This window comes from Oenanthe melanoleuca, chromosome 4 (genome assembly GCF_029582105.1).
Source record: "Oenanthe melanoleuca isolate GR-GAL-2019-014 chromosome 4, OMel1.0, whole genome shotgun sequence".
NCBI classification, from domain to species: domain Eukaryota; kingdom Metazoa; phylum Chordata; class Aves; order Passeriformes; family Muscicapidae; genus Oenanthe; species Oenanthe melanoleuca.
Genome location: NC_079337.1, coordinates 28,458,452 through 28,476,978, shown reverse-complemented (window position 1 = coordinate 28,476,978; position 18,527 = coordinate 28,458,452). Strand labels below are relative to the sequence as shown.

General features: G+C 38.5%; 1 protein-coding gene across 1 annotated transcript in view; it reads left to right on the top strand.

The window, feature by feature from the left end:
• Positions 1-15,586, top strand: part of DCHS2 (dachsous cadherin-related 2) — a 94,364-nt gene extending 78,778 nt beyond the window's left edge. Inside the window, 7 exon segments of the mRNA XM_056490751.1 lie at positions 1,294-1,505; positions 2,997-3,148; positions 5,921-6,051; positions 7,501-7,787; positions 10,626-10,764; positions 12,137-14,734; positions 14,737-15,586. Of these exon segments, the coding sequence (XP_056346726.1) occupies positions 1,294-1,505; positions 2,997-3,148; positions 5,921-6,051; positions 7,501-7,787; positions 10,626-10,764; positions 12,137-14,734; positions 14,737-14,762 (3,545 nt within the window). The 3' untranslated portion in view covers positions 14,763-15,586.
• The last annotated feature ends 2,941 nt before the right edge of the window (positions 15,587-18,527 follow it).

The window sequence follows — 18,527 nt, the reverse complement described above, 5'->3', positions numbered from 1 at the left end:
AAATCTGACAGAAATTTGTCCTGTCCTTAAAAACAATGAGGGACAGCGATTCTGCAAATCCTCTCAAAAGTCTGTGGAAGTCTTGGCAGTTGGAAGGTTTTTATTCATATTTAACTGAATGTTTGGTGAAATGTTTTCAACTCATTATTTCTTAATCTAACAAGAATAGACAAGATAAAGGCAACCCCCCTATTATTTGCAGATTTGAAGACTGTTACCCTGTTTTCTCTTCAAGGGCGCTTCTTAAGAATGAGCACCTCTGGTTCTTTCACGTGTTCCTCCTAGGTGGTGTATCTCAAACTTGATTATTTGTTTCACTCTACACTAGAGCCTTTCCATTTGCTCTCTGTCATCTGGAAGTGCATTTCTTCTGCCACTGTCTGTTTTCTGTGTAAAAGGAATGTGATGTTTAAGGTGTGCTGAAAATAAAATACCTTTGAAATCTTTATCTTCAAGACACAGTCCATTAAGAGTAGTTAATGTTTGCTCATCCTAGAAAGTAAAAAATTAAAAGCAGTGGTTAGGAGAACCACAGTTGATAAGTTCTTGCGATAGCCCAAGTTTGGGATAACAAGATTCATGACATCATTACTAAAAATTCCAAATGAAATGGAATTCAAATTCTAGTGAAAATTAATGTGCAAATCAAGTATGTTTTATGCTTAGGTGTAATGGAGAATTATGAATATAGTCCTAGAGCATTGAATGACTACAGATTTCCAAGGACATTTCATGTTCAATGTGGAGGTGGCCATTTGTGCCTGTCATCTCAATAAGTCTCATTATTTGCTTATTTTTGATAGAATAACAGCTCAGGGGAGAGGACTCGCTGCATCAGAAGGAGTGAGTGTTTTGCCTGTGTGTGAATCAGATATAGGAATTGCTGCAGCTGTTGCCTGATGTGGATTTTGATGGAGGGGTAGATGTAGCCACTGTCAGATGAGGGACAAGAGTCTCTTCCAGCATGGCTGTCTCACTATCATGTGCCAAGGAGGAAACATCATGCAGACACTTTGTCTCTATTCCTCTGCTAGTAAATTGGTTTAGTTTTAGGAAATTGCCAGTGTAGTGGTGGTTGGTGAAAACTTAGCCTTCCAAGATTTATTCAGTAACTAGCATGTTGAGGTGATGGTAGGTAGAAAAAGGACACAATGGTGAGCTTGCTGTAATTTTGTCATGTTCAATGGAGGTGACCATATATGTTAGGAATTTCATAACTGCAATTGTACATGTCTTTTCCTGAATGGGTGTGTCATATCTTGAGATTTATTTTTTTTTCTTGTAATAAACCAGGCACAATCACAGTAAAAGAGCCGAATTACCTTGATTATGAGGTTAAGTGTAAAGTGCAACTTACAGTTGTGGCTGAAAATAGCTTCAATTCAGCGTTCTGTGGAGTGACAGTTTTGATTCAAGATGTGAATGACAATGCACCTAAATTTGAGCAAAGCTATTACAAAGCATCAGTATGGGAAGGTCAGAGTCCTAAAACAGGCGTCATACAGGTAAGTGGAAGTATATCTTCCCAAGTACAGTGCTGTAGTTAAAAAGGTGTTTGGCTGATCTGTCCATCACTACAATCCTGCTAGGTCTGTCTTAAAAACTGGGAGTGGGTTTCTTGGTGTTGCTACTACTCTGCTTGGATATCTAAAATATGAAATTTTTTTTTTTCTAAACCACATTTCAGATGAGATCATTCAATCAGGTCTGTTAAGTTGAAAGAGAATTCTGTGTCTTAATAACTTTGTACCTGGAATTTAAATTATCTATTTAAAAAAAAATTCTATTTCTGTCTTTAAGCAATTGAAAAATGGCATTCAAATCTGTGGTTCTGGTTGCAGTATAGGCTGGGTCTTGTATTAATGCCACTACAGAAAGGACTGTAGGAATAAAAAGAATACTTTCTACTAGTCAGACTGGTAGAGTCTAACCCAAGTGTTCAATTTAAAATTGGATGCCTAAAGAGCAGCTTGTCTTAATTTAAATGTGCAAACACTTCTTCCTCTGAATGGATTCATTCTCCCAAAATGATTCCAGCTGCCCATATTAGAGCAAAAGAAGACATCAGCTGGACTAGAAGAACACATAATTTCCTCAGTACATGTTCTTGCATTGCAAGTCAGGTCTCGGTGAGGGTCATGTTAGATACAAAATATATTCCCTCTCTAGAGAATAACGAAATGAAAAGCTACGACTGCTTCCAGGGCAAAGTGATTAGAAACTGATGGACATTGTATTTAGAGAAACACATGTCCAGGAATGGAGAAAAATCACAAGGCAGTCAAGCCAGATGTGTAATCAAAATTTTATGACAGAATACATTCTGTTATGTTTCCTTTATTCAGTCTGACTAGTTACCTCTGCTATGTTTTGAATCCCAGACTCATGATAATGCTTGTTCAGCAACCAAAAAAATACAAAGACGACTCTTCAAACAGTAAGAGGGCTCTTTGAGAAACCTGTTCACTGCTGCTGAATGTTCCTTATTTTGTTGGCAAATTTTTACAGATTGTCTCTGCCCTTTTTACATTTTCTGTTTGGTATTTTTAAAAGGTTGGTATTTTTAATTAATGAACTCTTCCATGAAAGCTCTGAAAGCCTAGTAGTTTAATTATTTTATCCTTTGTCTGTTTGTACAGCAGCAATACTTTAAAGGTCAATCCTGTACCACTGAGAAAGTGCATTTTTATGTGCTCAACAAGGAGAGCATTTGAACAGCAATCTAATAGTAAAATTATTACATTCAGCCCTAATGCTTTATGTAGCTGAATTTCAAATTATTCTTTCATGTGCAGCCCATTGTAGTTCACTGCAGTTCATGAGCAGAATTTGTGACCTTATCTGACACTCAAGCTGGGAGCAATGACAATGATTTCTTTAAATATCTGCATTCGAAGGGAAAGTAATCGAACAGTATCTGACTGTAGTATTAGGGTTTTCTTTCTGAAATCACATTCTACTGTTTTTAATTAAGCCTCAGGTTTGCTCACAAACAGGTATTTGCAACTGACCTTGACAGTGGGCTGAATGGAGAAATTGAATATTCAGTTTTATCTGGTAATGAAAATGCAACATTTCTAATTGATTCAGAACGAGGAATTCTAGCAACTAATACAGGCCTAGATTATGAAAACACTTCATCTTACAGGTTTGTATGTAAGCTTCTCATAAAAATGTATTCTTTTTGTCCTGTTTAACTTGAGAATATTCATGTTACACATTTCATTGTTTCCTGTTGATATCCATTACCCACAGAACATGGATGCAAGCCAGACAGCAATGAGAACAGCACTAAAGCTGCTGATTTGTACTGTAGATTATTGTGTATTTATCAAATTTAGAAAAAGAAATATAGTCTAGTTTAAGCAATGACAACTCTTAATTGATATAAGTGTGATTATTCACTATAGGAACAATGTCAATTCCTGGATTTTAGTTTATTAATAACTGTACAGTCATTCCCTCTCAGGAAACGTTCTTTATAAAGACAGAGTGAAAACCCTCAAATCAAATAAATAGAGATATGTTCTAATTTTTAATTGGTAGGTAGTTCAAAGTTTCTACTCAGTAATGTGATAAAGACTCTTTTAAAACTGTTTCCATCTGTAAGCTGTCTTGCATAAGAATTAATTTTTTCCTGTGTTTCAGAAACTCTGAATAAATGTGGTCAAGTGGACATGGCAATTTTTCTTTATGGGTCATGCCATAGTTGGAATTAGAAAGTAAATAAATAATGCCTTGAAAAGAAAATGCATTCATTAATAGACCCATTTTAAGTACTGCAATCTCCACAAAAAGTATTATTTCTGTGTATGTGTCAGTAAAAATTACTTTTTTTTTTCCCCATTAGTTAAAATATTTGCCAGTTTTCCTGTCCTGTGGGACTCAAAGTTTTGAACATCCAATAAGAATTCTTATATAGGAGAATAACTTGTACAAAACCACATCCAAGAATTTTGGCAGAACATGTGTGGGTTTTTTTATATCATGCTGATTTGATAATAATGTCCCCCAAATACTTTATTTTAACTTAATACATGGGACACTTAATTTGGAGGAGATTTTTTTAAATTTTTAACTGAATCAAAAAACATCAATTCTGATTTTCAACAATTTAAATAGCATAATGCATTTTTTTTGTAACTAGTACTTTTAAAAACACCTGGAATAAGTCCTTCGAAGGAAGGATGGTTGCTGTTGACGAAATGTTGAACACGGGAGCACAATAATTCTCATATCTCTCTTTAACCAGGAGTCTGATTTATTTCAATATCTATGTTTGAATTCTAGACTTTCAGTTTTACGGTTTCTTCAGGCAATCTGTAGCTACATATTCCTTCTCTCTAAAATAAGTTATTAATCTGTACATTGTTAGGCAAAAAGTGAATAGCAAAAGAAGCTTTCAAAATTATTTTCCTGTTTGATGTCAAAATGTTACTGTTGTTTTTTTCCAATTTGCAAAGAATTGTTTATAAGTATGAATTGAACATTTTCATCCCCAGAAGTTGTAAGTCCCTTACAACAGGGTTTATAATGAAAGTGTTGACAGAACCTTAATTTTAATGCCTTAGCCAAAGTGTTTTTATGAGAGGGATTTTTTTCCTGAAACCTTAGAAAGTGATTATTTTTAATAAAATATTTCCATATGTATACCTTACCAATATTAATTCTAGAAAAAATACACTTTATATATGGAATTATGCATGGTCGCTGATTGAATATCAATCTGCAAATTAAATAGTCTTCTGTTGGATCAAAAATCACAAAGATACCCAGAGTAGAGCTGGTGTGGTTAAGGAATGGAAATGCTGCAAGCCACAGCTTGAGTTAGAGATTTGGTATTCCATACTGTCAAGTGAATATTTAGGAAGTAATATCTATTTGACACTTTTTAACTGTTACTTAGAAGAAAGAGGGAGAAATGAAGTGATTAGAAGATCTTCAGGGAGGCAAAAAAAATAAAAATATGGTGCAACATGAAAACAGATGTTAGTACATAAAACATTTCATTGAGATGCTCAGCTTTAACTTTTTTTAAAGATCACCTGTTGAGTTAGATTTAATTTTGAATTCCTGTCTGGAATCTTCCCTACTGGAAAGTGGTGAAGTCTTCCAAATAATCACAGCTTACATTTGCTTTTCATTGTTCAGAAGCTGCTTCCCATGAAGAGTAAAACTTTTATCCATGTTTATCATGTTGCTGCTTACCGTTTTCTTTGCTACATTGTTTGTGGAAATGAAAAGATTGTTTACAGAATTTACAACCCATCTTTATGCAGATGTGAAATGGAAATGTAGAATTAAAACTCATCTAATCTGATAGCAAGATTCTGATCCCACTAAAATCAGTGAAAACTTTGCCATTGTCAAATGGCACATGTATTCAGGATTTTCACTTTGTCACTTGTATTTATAATGTAACAGAAGGGCTACTCTGTGTCTGCAGGCATTCTAGTTGAATACCATTTTGGATGTTTTTGTATTTTCTGAGTTCCACATCCCTTTTGTCCCTTTATAAACAATGAGGAGAGTCAGGCTCCTGGAAATGATCATTTAATACTAGAGTTTTAATTCCTGCTCTGAATTATCAACAGAACTCTCTCTTATTTGAAAGAGTTGTTTAACCACTTACATTTGGTATGAAACGAGATGAAATGAGTACAGATTAACACTTCCTTTTCTTTGTATGATTTTACTATTCTTTTGCCATGTAGAATCTCTTGGATATCTTTCCTGCAAAACCAAAAAGTAAAACTGTGCACAGTCAACCTTACAGAAAGAGAGATGGAATTCTTGAGTTGCAATGAGAAACAGAAATGGTTAATCTTTGTGGATTTAAAACTTCCCTCGCTTATAATAGTAGTGTATAATTTAGTGATTTCTGATCGAAAGTGACAATTAGTTCCTCCTTTAATTGTAGGTTGGTTGTACAAGCTGCTGATAAAGGAAACCCCAGACTCTCTGCTACAAGTGTTGTGAGGATACAAGTGTTAGATGTTAATGACAATGCTCCAGTTGTCAAACCACTAGGTGAAGTGGAGGTCCCAGAAAGTAAGTGTGTTAAGCTAAGTTTTGTTAAGGCTAGGAATTCTTTGATAATGATTTAGCGCTTTTGGTGATTTGTGTAACCGAACAACTGTAGTAAAAGCTATAATGGATAGCATTAAAGCTGAAATATCAAAGTAAGTTGTGATCTTTTATTCTCAGAGGCATTATTTTTGCTCTTTTAGACATTGTGTTTAAGAATAGTTTGGAATAAAACCACAGGCAATTCAGAAGGAGGGAAAAAAATCTGTAGAAGTACAATTTTAATCTTTTCATTTTCAATATTGTACTCTTCATATGTCTTCGACTTGTGCTTTTCTCCAGTAAAAATGTTTGGTGCTAAAACAGACATTGCTAGAAATGAGACATTTTGAACTTCATTGTGATGAAAGAAATACTTCCTATAAATTTGAATGAAGTGTTAATCAAACTCTATAGCTAGATCCAGTTGATGATCATTAAGAGAAGGACTCAGGACCTCCTGAGTTCTCATCCCAGCATACATCTTGTGTATTATGTGACATTAGCTCAATATTTGCATAGCTTGAGTTCTAAGGCTGTATTTTTCAAATGCAGGCATGATAAATGTGAAGGCATTAAGGTATACAGCAGAAAAATTATAAATACCAGTATTCCTGTTAACAAAAGATAATCAAGTTGGTCTTTTCTGATATGTTTTAGTCTTTCCTAAATTTACCTGCCACTGATAAGTACAGAATTCATAGATGCACAGCAGACTGGTTACTTAATTAGTTTTTTGTATTCCATTTAAGAACACTTGCTTTAGGACATGGCACAGTATTTTTGAGCCTTCATGCCCCAGGCATGCAAACAAGAAATGGTTTAGATTCTGTTAGTTCCAGACTTTGTAAAATGATCACTGATAGGTTCAGTTTGCAATCTCTGGTACTTTCGACTTGGCCCATGACAACTGTCTGTATCCAGTTTCTTGATTTAATAGGCTTATACCTTGATCTCTTCATATTTTTCTGCCATGTAGGTCTGTCTGAAGGCCTTGTTTATCTTTAGTGGCCTTCTCCTCCTTTGGAAAAGCTCCAGAATTTCATTTGCTGGTTCTGCACAGATTGGGGCCTCTGCCTCAGTTAAATATTCTTGTGGCATTGTTCAGTAAATACATGTCTCCTAAATGCTTCTGGAAAACCATGTAAGTTCCTGCTGCTGTTGAAGAAACTGTTATGACTACACTGGATCTGGGAAAGTCTAAAGAAAATCCAAATTAAAATTGGGGTACAGCACATACCTTTGAAGAAATCCAGTACTGTTTCCATAGTTTATCTGAATATTGTGATTATTTTAAAACACAACATTTAAATACATCAAAACTATACAGAAAGATTATGTATATCCAAGATCCTATATTACAAAATAGGCAAAACCTTCAGAAATTGTAGTATTATCTTTTAACTCTCAAAATTCTCAAAATTATTGTTTCAGATGCTCTGCCTGGTTTTATAGTGACTCAAGTGTCAGCAAGTGATGCAGACTCCAGACCAGCCCTTCAGTTTGGTTTTATTTATGATAATAGTCCTGAAATGAAATTTGCCATTGATCAACACACTGGTGTCATCATAGTGGTGGAACCATTAGATTTTGAAGAAACTGCGGTGTATATGCTGCATATCATAGTTTCAGATTCTGTCCATCAAACAGAAGCAGAACTCACCATCCTTATTTTGGACATCAATGATAACCCTCCAGTGTTTACTCAAGATTTTTATCAGGTGGGAACATGGCAAATGGACAATCAGCTTGTGGTATCTTTCCATGTAGGATGATAAATAGTAGGAGTGCTTGTTCATATTTAAATTGAAATCATTTGAGCACTGAGAAGAAAGGTCTCTGCAAGCTATTATTGAGCAGAAACAGAGCAGGCCTCTTCTGGGATCCTCCAGCCCCTTCCTAAGAATTCTGTTAAAAGGACTGAGGAAACTATCCAGTTTCAATGTTTGTGGTTTCTGTCTTCAGAAGACAATTGGTGTGATTGGTAGCTGTATTCCATAAATGATAGATTCATCACTAGGGGTTACTGGATACAATCCAATCCAGTTTGGGGAGCAGGGTCCAGTGTTCAGAACTTGTTTTTTCTGAAAGAATGCTAAGCAAGTTGGTACCTTTATACTGACCCAGTTACTATGGCATGAAATTCTTCATTTTCAGTTACACAGCTCCACAAAGGTGTAATGGATGCCCCTGTGGTAGATGATGCACATGAAGTTTGTGATGTGTAATACTGCCTTATGGCAATGGCACTCACCTAGGGAGTGAAGGATATGAGTTTTCACGTCCCCAACATCCCCTGAGACTGAGAAGGGTACAGAGCTCAGCTTTTGGACTCCTGGACAAGCATTTGAACTGCTGTGTTGTTGTAGAAATGAAGTTGTCCAATACTGAAAACAAATCTTTTCTAGTCACTATGGGCAGCTGTGGGACATGAAGAAAAATGGAGATTAAAAGAAGTGAAGCATATAAAAATAGAATCATTGAATCATAGAACAGTTTGACTTGCATGGGGTCTACAAACATCATCTAGACCAAGTGCCTGACCACTTCAGAACTGACCTAAAGCTAATGCATGTTGTTAAGGGCGTTGCCAAATGCCTCTTAAACATGAAAAGGCTTGGAGCATTGACCACCTCTTGAGGAAACCTGTTCCTGTGTTTGACCACCCTCTACATAAAGAAATGCTTCTGAATGTGCAGTCTGAGCCTTAATAAAATTGCCACAGGAAAAGTAAGTTGCCAGAGGTTTTGTTTCCTTAGGTCTTGTTAGTGTGGGGTTATACGGCTTTGGGCTAAGGCCCAGGAGAGTCTACAGCATGGATATTTCAGCCTGAGAAAGAGAAGGCTCAGTCCTACCAATCAGTGTAAATACTAGTGTGAGCAAGTAGAGGTGGGCAAAACAAAGAAGTCTTCTCTGTTGTGTCCAGTGACAGGACAGGAGGCAGTGGGCAAAAAGGAATGTACAAGAAATTCTGTTTAAACATTAGGGAACACTTTTTTTTTTCCTCCTTCAAACTCTAACAGATACTAAGTATTGGCACAGGTTGTCCAGAGAGGTTGGGTAGTCTCTGTCTCTGGAGACATTCAAAAGTCAACAGTATGCAGTCATGGCACTCTGTTTTAGGGTGACCAAGGATTGCACCTTGGAGGTGCCGAACAGCTGCAGCCATTCTGCAATCCTGTGAACTGAGCTGTTTGACTTGACTTTTGGTGTGTGGTAGATGTCCTCAGAGCTAAAAATATGAGACACCACAGAAGACTTGCATTTAGTAATACTCCATTTGTAAGTCTCAGACAGTTTTAGTAAAGAAATAAGTCTAAACATTTGGCTTACTAAAGAATTTTCCACCTTTGAGCATGTGCAGGCACAGTAGTTTAGTCACTTGGATACCTCTAAGACAAGCTGTAGGCACCTGTGAAACTTTTGGGTGCCTGAGTGGACAGAATTTGTGTAAATTTCCCACTTAAAATCATAAATCTACATTCTGGAAAAAAAATGCACTATTAATACTTAAGTGATTTTTAGACTTTAATTTTCCTCAACCCTCATACATGTCTGACTTTGGAGAGTAGTTTAGGCAAGTACTTGCATGTGCAAGTGCTATATTTTTTTTGTAGATTGGAGCAGACATTATAGAAACTTTATTAATGTATTCAAAACAGTATAGCTTTATTTGCTATTTTAATGTAAACAGCTGAGTTTCTCTTTCCACAGTCCTGATGTTTTGATGTGTTCCTTGGCAAGACATACTGCTTCTTTTTGGTTGATGATATGTATAATTCCTTATTCATCATCCTTAATTTTTACCCTTTTATTGTTCCTTCAATTGTTTTCATATTTATGCTCCTTGTATATAGTTTAATACATGTATGCAGTTATTATAAACATATAATCTCTCTGTTTAGATTACTTAAACTAACACTTCAAGTTATGACAGAGGTAGCTGCTATTTCATACTGTTCATTTGAAATTGAATTTATAAATGGAAGGAAACTTTGGTCACAAAAGTGCCGTACCTGGACTTGAAACAATGAAAATTCCTAAAAAGGAAATGGACTTTCTTGGTTTCCTAGAAGAAAAAATGGGAGCATTTTGAAAAGTTAAATTTAGGAGTAACTCAGTAGTGATTAAGTATCCTAGTGCTGGAATTTTCAGGGTGCATATATTGGCATTTTTAGTGTTCACATACTCCAGACAGAGACTGCAGACTGTATTCCATGTATGGAAATGAAGGGGTTTATGAAAGCAAGAGGAAAAGCCTTTAGTTGCAGTCCATAAGTGTACTCTTGAAAAAAGTGATTTACGTATTCTCTAAGCTTGCTATCATAATGAACTATATGGATTTTACTACTGTTTAAAGCTTAGTATGAATTTTGGCCATATTGAAGGCATAGTTTTCAATATCTCAACTCTTTCTGGTTTTGTCCCAGAATAAAATGGGTAGGTAAAACTTTTTCCAAAGCTGGGAATTGTGTGGGTTTTACTTATAAGATCAAATAAAGGTAAATTTTTTAATGTCTAAAATCTTTTATTAAGCTCTATTTTGCTTTATATGTCAGGTGAACTTGCCAGAGCTCATTTTTATGGATACCAGTATTCTGACACTCTCTGCCATAGACCGGGATTCTGAACATAATGGAATGATTTCCTACAAAATCATCTCTTCCTCTGAGGGATTTTCCATAGATCACAAGAATGGTAAGTTTCTATGTTTTTTTTATTTCAGCTTTTTAAGTATAAAGTGAAGAGTTCTATTGCTTTCTCACCTTTTGCCGGTGATTACTTGAGTTCTGTAAATTTGTGATGGCCAGAGTCCATCATGTTTTCTCTAGATCTGCCATTATCAGTGAGGAACTATCGCATTAAAGACAGGAGTTCTCAGTTTGTCCCAAACCACACATATTTTTTCTGGTCTAAGTGCAGTATGTGTATTTGATACTGCATCATTGAGGGGAGGTCTTGCCTTCACAGTATTAACCATGTTTCTTAGAATCATGGAATAATTTGATGGCATCTTTAATGGTCATCTAGTCCAACCCCTCTGCAGTGAGCAGAGACATATTCAAACAGGTCAAGTTGCTGTGTTCAGTCCAGCCTGACCTTGAATGTTTCTGGGGATAGGGCATCCACCACCTTTCTGGGCAATGTGTTCCAGTGTTTCACCACCCTCATTGTAAAAATTGTTCCTCATATCTGATCTGAGTTTACCCTCTTTTGGTTGAAAACCATTACCCCTTTTCCTATCACAAAAGGCCTTACTAAAATGTCTGTCCCCATCCTTTAGTGCCGAAATAAGGTCTCCCTGTAGCCTTCTCTGGACTGAGCTATCTCAGCCTCCAATCCTCTGATCAATTTTATGGCTCTCCTCTGGATTCACTCCAACAGGTCCATGTGTTTTCTTTGTTGGGAACTCCAGAGCTGGATGGGGCACTCCAGGTGGGCTCTAACAAGAGCAGAAGGAGTGAATAATGTCCCTCTCTCTGCTGCCCATGCTGCTTTTAGTGCAGCCCAGGATACAATTGACTTTCTGGGCTTTAAGTGCACATTGATTGGTCATGTCAAATTTTTCATCTACTGGTACCCCCAAGTCCTTCTCTACATGGCTGCTCTTGATCCCTTCCTCCCCCACCCTCTATTATATCAAAAGTTGTCCTGATTCATGTGCAGGAGCTTGCACTCATCTTTGTTAAGTTTCATGAGATTCCCATGGACCCACTTCTTGATCTTGTCCAGGTCTACCTGGATGGCATCCCATCCAGGGATGGGATGACCCATTGGTGTCATCTGCAAACTTGCTGAGGATGCACTAGATCCTCGATCCCGCCATCTATGTCACTGAGGAAGGTATTAAACAGTACTGGTCTCAGTACTGGTCCCTGGGAGATGCTACCTGTTACCTGCTGTCCATCCAGACATTGGCCTACTACTCTCCAGGTGCAGGAGAATTATTTGTTGTGTACAGCCATTACAGCTGGGTCATTTTCAAATGCAACTGTTTAAAATCAGCTTTTGGAATCACATTTACTTGCCTGTGAAATGTGTACTTTCGTTAATTTTGCTCTATTTTCAGGTTCACTGTTTGCCACGGAACCAGTTATACAGCTGAAAAATATTTCCACTATTCATCTCCTGATAGAGGCCACAGATGGTGGCAGTCCCCCTCTGAGTGCAGTTACCTCCATAGTGGTGCATGTAGAAGATGTAAATAACTGTGCCCCTCGCTTCACAAACCTTCTGTATGATCTCAGTGTGAGTGAGGATGCCTCAGTTGGAGAAGGCGTCCTCCTATTCTCAGCCATTGACTGTGATTGGACGCGTGAAAACACATTTATTGAATACTCTATTATTGGTGGCAATGCTGAGAATTTATTTTCCTTAGAAACAAGTGTCATGGGGTCAGAAACATCCTACAAACTTGTTGGCAGCCTTGTTTTGAGCAGTGCTCTTGACAGGGAAACAGCTACTTCTTACCAGTTGGTTCTCCTTGCCTCTGATCATGGAATGCCCTCCTTGAATTCAACTGCTACAGTACTAATAACTGTGCTGGATGTTAATGATAATCCTCCACTATTTAGCAGCCCAGAGTATCACGTTCATGTCAAAGAAAGCATCCCCATAGGCAGTCACATCACTGAAGTTTCAGCAAAAGACTGTGATGCAGGCACTAATGCAGAGATCACTTATGCTATCATCTCTGGAAATGACAGAGGGCATTTTTGCTTGGATGGTAAAGCAGGATCTGTAAATGTGACAAAAATACTGGATTATGAGGATACTATGAAATTCACTTTGGTTATCCAAGCCACAGATGGCGGAACTGATGTAAAAAATACGGCTTTTGCTGTTGTTCTTGTTAGTGTCCTAGATGACAATGATTATGCCCCACTTTTTTTGTTTCCCAGTCTGAGCTGCACTGTCAGTGAAAATCTGCCTACCTTTTCTTTTGTGTGTGCTGTTTGTGCATTGGATTTTGATAAAGACTCTTATGGGCAGCTCACCTACTCCATTCAGTCTTCATGTTTGGCTCATCATGAAGCTGCTAGAGACCATGACATGTTCTTCATCGATCCTTTAACAGGAGATATTCATACAAAGCAAATATTTGACTATGAAAGTCAAAATAGGTACTGTCTCATAATCCAAGCAAAAGACAAAGGTGATTCACTGGCTACCACTAGAGTTCAGGTAGATATTGAGGGGAAAGATGAATTTGACCCAGTGTTTACACAAGAACATTATTTCTTTAATCTCCCTGAGAATAATAAAGCAGATGAATTGATTGGCAGAGTGACAGCATCAGACAGTGATGGTGGACTGGATGGAGTTGTTCATTACTCACTTCTAAAACCTTCTCCATTCTTTTCTGTGAATCAAACCAGTGGCAATATTTATTTGACTCAGACTGTTCACAGAAGGAAAAATGGCATCAAAAGGACTGATGATACTCTGAAATTGTTGGTAAGAGCTCATAGCCCCAAAATTATGTCAAGGTTCACAGTATGCACTGTTTTTGTGAATGTTTCTAATTCTCCTGAGAGTTTTCCCACAGTGTCAGCACACAGCCTGAAAGTGAGTGTTTCCATCTCACTGACAGTGTTTCTGCTGCTTGCCCTCAGTCTTATCTCACTTATTCTGAGACTTAGGCAGAAAGATCTGATGAATGCTTGTGTGAAAAAAACCCCAGTATCCTCCTCAGCTGCTGATGTGAATTCAATAAGCGAAGATGAGGATTGCCATAAAATCCAAATTACTGAGAGCAGAATGCTTCCCATAGGTGCTATAGCAAAATGGCTGAGCCTAGCAGGACTTGGAGAGGGGAAGGATGATGATGTCTCCTGCAGTCATTCAGACTCCAGTGGCCATGGTTCTGCTGAAGGAGAGGCTGCAGAGGATGAGGAAATCAAACAGATCTATGAGTATCCTTGCAGAAAAAGCATTGGCTCAGCACTGAGAAAGCACGGCTTGCAAATGCCAGATTCAGGGATCCCAGGAGAGTCTGATCAGTTCTCCTATCAGTCTGGAGAAACAGATGTCACAGCTACCATGCAAAGCATGGAAAATGTGCAGACCATTAAAGAAGAAAGCAGAGAAAAAGCCTGTGACACAGCCTATGCACATAAAATTTTGTCTCAAACACTTACAGAACTTGAAATAAAAGAGGATGGCATAATGACAGACTTCACAAGAGACTATGTCCTGTTGGCAGATTGGAAAGACTCCAGATATGATTTGCTTGCAACTGTTGGCACCTCTGATGAGGATCTCAGAGGTGATTATAACTGGGCTTTTGTGCTCAGCTGCGAACCCAGATTTCAACCTCTTGCCTCAGTGTTTAATGATATTGCAGAACTGAAAGATTAAAGTGTTCACATTCACAGCTTCACTAAGGAGAAGAAATCTCTTGTTTTCCCTCCTCCCTTGATAACATCAGTAGCACAGCCTGGCATAAGGACAGTGCCACCAAGAATACCAAATATAACATCAGGGCAAGCTTTTAATAAATGCTTTTATCCTCCCATTATCCATAATAATGGATACCCTCCACCAATCATTACCTCCAGATTTTCTCCTACTCTCTCTTTACTTACCATGCAGACACCTTTTGCTTTTCCAGTAGTGTCTGATGGGAAAATGATAGGAACATGTCGTATTGATCCAAGCTATGAACTTCAACAGAGGAAGAAATTCAGGTCTAGGTTATTAGCTGACAGTATTTCATGGTAAAAAAAAATATGGCTTAAAATGTATTTTGTTACTTCTTAACAGAAAAATATGCCTGTCAAAGCTGTATCACCAGTATTCTTTGTTTTCATAAGCCTAAAAAGTTAAAATATAATATAGGCAGAAATTTGGTAACTATACTGTGGAGGTTGATAAGCCCTCAGCACAGGAACACCCTGTGCTCCCATGAAGGACCCTGAGGGCCAAAAGGATGTAAAAGACTTCCCAGAGATAGGGCTCCCAAGTGAGTCCCCTTATAGTTGGTGGTGAGAAGAGAGCTACCCCCCCATAGTGCTCTGTTTCTTCTTGTTAATAGCCTTTACCCTGTGAGTCTCTTTCCCTTGTTTTGGTTTTGAGCCTCAGACTCAGACTATTTGCCCTGTTGCTTAACTCTGACCCCTGCCTTCCCCATATAATCCCCTGCTTCTCCCCAGTTCAGGGGAGCTCTTGCCCCTGGCACCCTTCACAGAGTGGCCTCCTATAATAAAGGCTTTGCTTTCTGTGGAATGCAGAGGCTCCTGTCCTTTATCTCCATGTCACCTGAGAGTGACTTTGCAGAAAAGCTAAAAATCACTAGAGCTGAAATCACTCACTTCTAAGGGATGTGCCTGTGCTCCTTGGGACTTCCCCTGCTGGACGCCTCTCCAGGAATGTTGTGGCATCTTGGGAAGACCAACACCAGATCCCCAGACTACGACTCTACCCCTCTTCTTTTTTCCAGAATACAGTGGGAGCATGAGGCTTCTCTTTCAGCTCACAACTGTGGTTTCCTATGTAAAATATACAGCCAAGTGCCAGATAGCCAATTTGACCAATTTTACCATTTTTCTTATAAAATACATTAATAGCAAATAAATTGAAGTAATTCTTCATTGTGGAAAACATTCGTTAGCATACTGGTGGGTTCTGACGGCTTCTATGGTGGTATTAGAAGAGGGTACTGAAGGGATGTGTAAGTACAGCAGGTTTGGGAGCAGGCAAAGGATAAAACAAGGATTCCTACTGAGCTCCTTCTGTTTACCCAGGTTCCCCACATCTCAGCCCCCATTCCCAATGATCTGTTTGGCCTGGTGTGGTGCTATCATCTGCAATGGCTCATCAGTGGGCTTTCTTAGCTATCTTTGTGCTGTGGAACCCACTCAGCAGGTTCTGTGCACCTTTTGTTTGTCTCCCATTTTAAAGCCAGCATGTCACAATAATCTGAATAATGGACAACCTTTGGAAAACAGAATAACCAGTGGTAAGATAAAAGCAACCATCTTCTCTACTACTAGATATCGATATCAAGTAGATGTCTATTGTCTATATGTCGTATTAAAGAGGCTACCCTGGTGCTCAGGCAGATGTAAGAACGGACAGTGTCACAGTTCTGAAGATCATGTATGCCTCCACCCTAGTCTTTGGTTCTGTGCTGGACCAAAGATCTCTGCAAGACCAGATAATCTAGCCTTATTTGTTGTATGTGTCATACACATGGCATTTTGTGTACGTATGTATATCCAGACACATACACATGCTGTATATGCTTGTATATTGATCAATAAAATACACAGAAAATACATCTAGAATAACTGTTTTTTCTTCAATGTATTAAAAGTTTAAAATTTTTTTGCATCACATGTATTAAAACTGGGCTATAAGGAAATTTCTAATTGGTACCTAGGAATCTGCTACAAGTTGGATGTGTACAGAGGCATGTATTTACAGGTGGAGGGATAGCATATAGTGTGGTTAGGCTGAGTGATTTTGTGGGATCAGTAGCACGTGTGTAGTGGCTGCTTTTCCTCAGGCATGCATGTCAACCATTGCAACCTGTGGACTCATAACCAGTCTTTTAATAAGATTCTGTTTCTGAGGCTACACCGACACTGTACACCCTGCAAATGCAAGAGTGCTTCTCTGAAAGCTGCCATGGAGTTGGAAATGGAGCATAGCTTAGGTATTCATTGGGACAGAAAAATTTTACTAACAAGGAAGATGGGATGGAAACTTTTGTAGTCAGGGAAAAACTGTGCCAGAGAGGAGAAAGCAAGAAAAAGGAGTCATTCTCAGCTCATATCTGACCACAGAGATTCAGCTTAGGGACACTGTTTCAAAATGAATGTTATTATCTGCCTGTTGGCATTGTCATATCCAGCCTGATTTGCTTTAACTTGTATGTCTGAAGTTATAAAGTAATTTCTAATACAGTGAAAAGTATTCTTTGGGTTGTTGGGGGTTGAGTGTTTTTCCTATTGCTGTGTCAATTTAAAGAATTTTTCCCATTGTCATGCCAATGGAGCTGCCGGGTACACCGCGGATCTTTGCGGGCTCTGGACAAAAGGGGTAGGTGGGATCGGCTTGGAGAGGGGCTCTCATGCTTCCGGAGGGGACTCGTGTTTCCGGGGGCTGGGAGGAGGATCCTCTCGGTTTTGGAGCCACGCGGCCGGACGCACGAGAGCCAGACCCTCTGCAATCACCTGCCCTGCATCTGCCCTGCTCCAGCCTCCAGTCTCTGCGGACACAGCTGAGCACCAGAACCCAACGGTGAGCGAGGAGCTGCCCGCTCCAGCCGCTCCCCCTGAGACCGGCGCGGCCGCAGCCGCCCCTTCCCGCCTCCGCTCCCGCCGAGAGAGAGCGTGCTCACAGCTAAAGAAAGGACTGGAACCGAGTCATCTGTTCTGTTTTGTTAGTAATTTTAACAACTGCTGTTGTTTCTGCTGGTACAGTTGGATATATTAGTAAAAGAGCTGTTATTCCTACCCCCTTATCTCTGCCTCAGAGTCCTTGATTCAAACATTTATAATATTTTGGGGGGAGTGGAATTCGAGTCTCTGTTTAAAAGGAAAATTTCTGCCTTTCTTAGCAGACCCCTGTCCTTCAAACTAGGACATGGGTGTTCACTTCTGTACAGTTATAGTATCAGAAGGCACACAGAGCTACCTTTTCTGTGAAGTCAATGACTTTGCTAATTTGATTTTAGTTTCAGATGGTCATGGACAAGTAGCAGCTATTGCTCTGTTGGGCAGTGAGCACATGCCATCCTTGGTGGGGGTCAACTTTTCAGCATGGAATCAGTGGAAGAATTAATGCTTTACACAGCAAAATGGTTTCGTCCTTCATATTGATTGATATGAAGCAGGTAACAAGGCCTTCATTTTGTGCACAGAGTCTAGGCTAATGGATAACTAGGGGTTTTTTTTGCTGATATGGCTGTAACAAATGTTCTAATGCTATTAGCATTAGATATCATTAGAAAGCATCAGTAATCATATTAAGGACAATATTTGGACCTCACCTTGTTAATGGGTGCCCATGTCCTAGAGTTCTTGAAAAACAAGAAAACAGTTTCTGTTTGTGCATTTTTAGCTCACTTCAAATTCAGCTTGTTTCTGATGCCTTTCTAAGACGCTTAGATATGATTTCCCTCCTATTTATCAAGCACATGATATAACCAATGCACACTTTGTGCTCCTATTGTTACAAAAATATTTTCCTTGTCTCTTACGTATTTATTGATTTTTTTATCAAATGGGAAACAACACTTAGCTGATATATTGTTGTGTCATATGTGGTCAAGCTCAAAATCTTAAATATTGAAACAAGTGCCTGCAATAAATCATGCACAGTTCTTTTAACCTTGCTGTTTTTTCCCCTAGGTAAATAGTGTAACTTCTGTAATTTACCATGACTTTAATATTAGCTTGCCTTGAAGAGGCTGTGTTACTTTGCAATTCTGCACACCAGTTTTAGCACTTTGG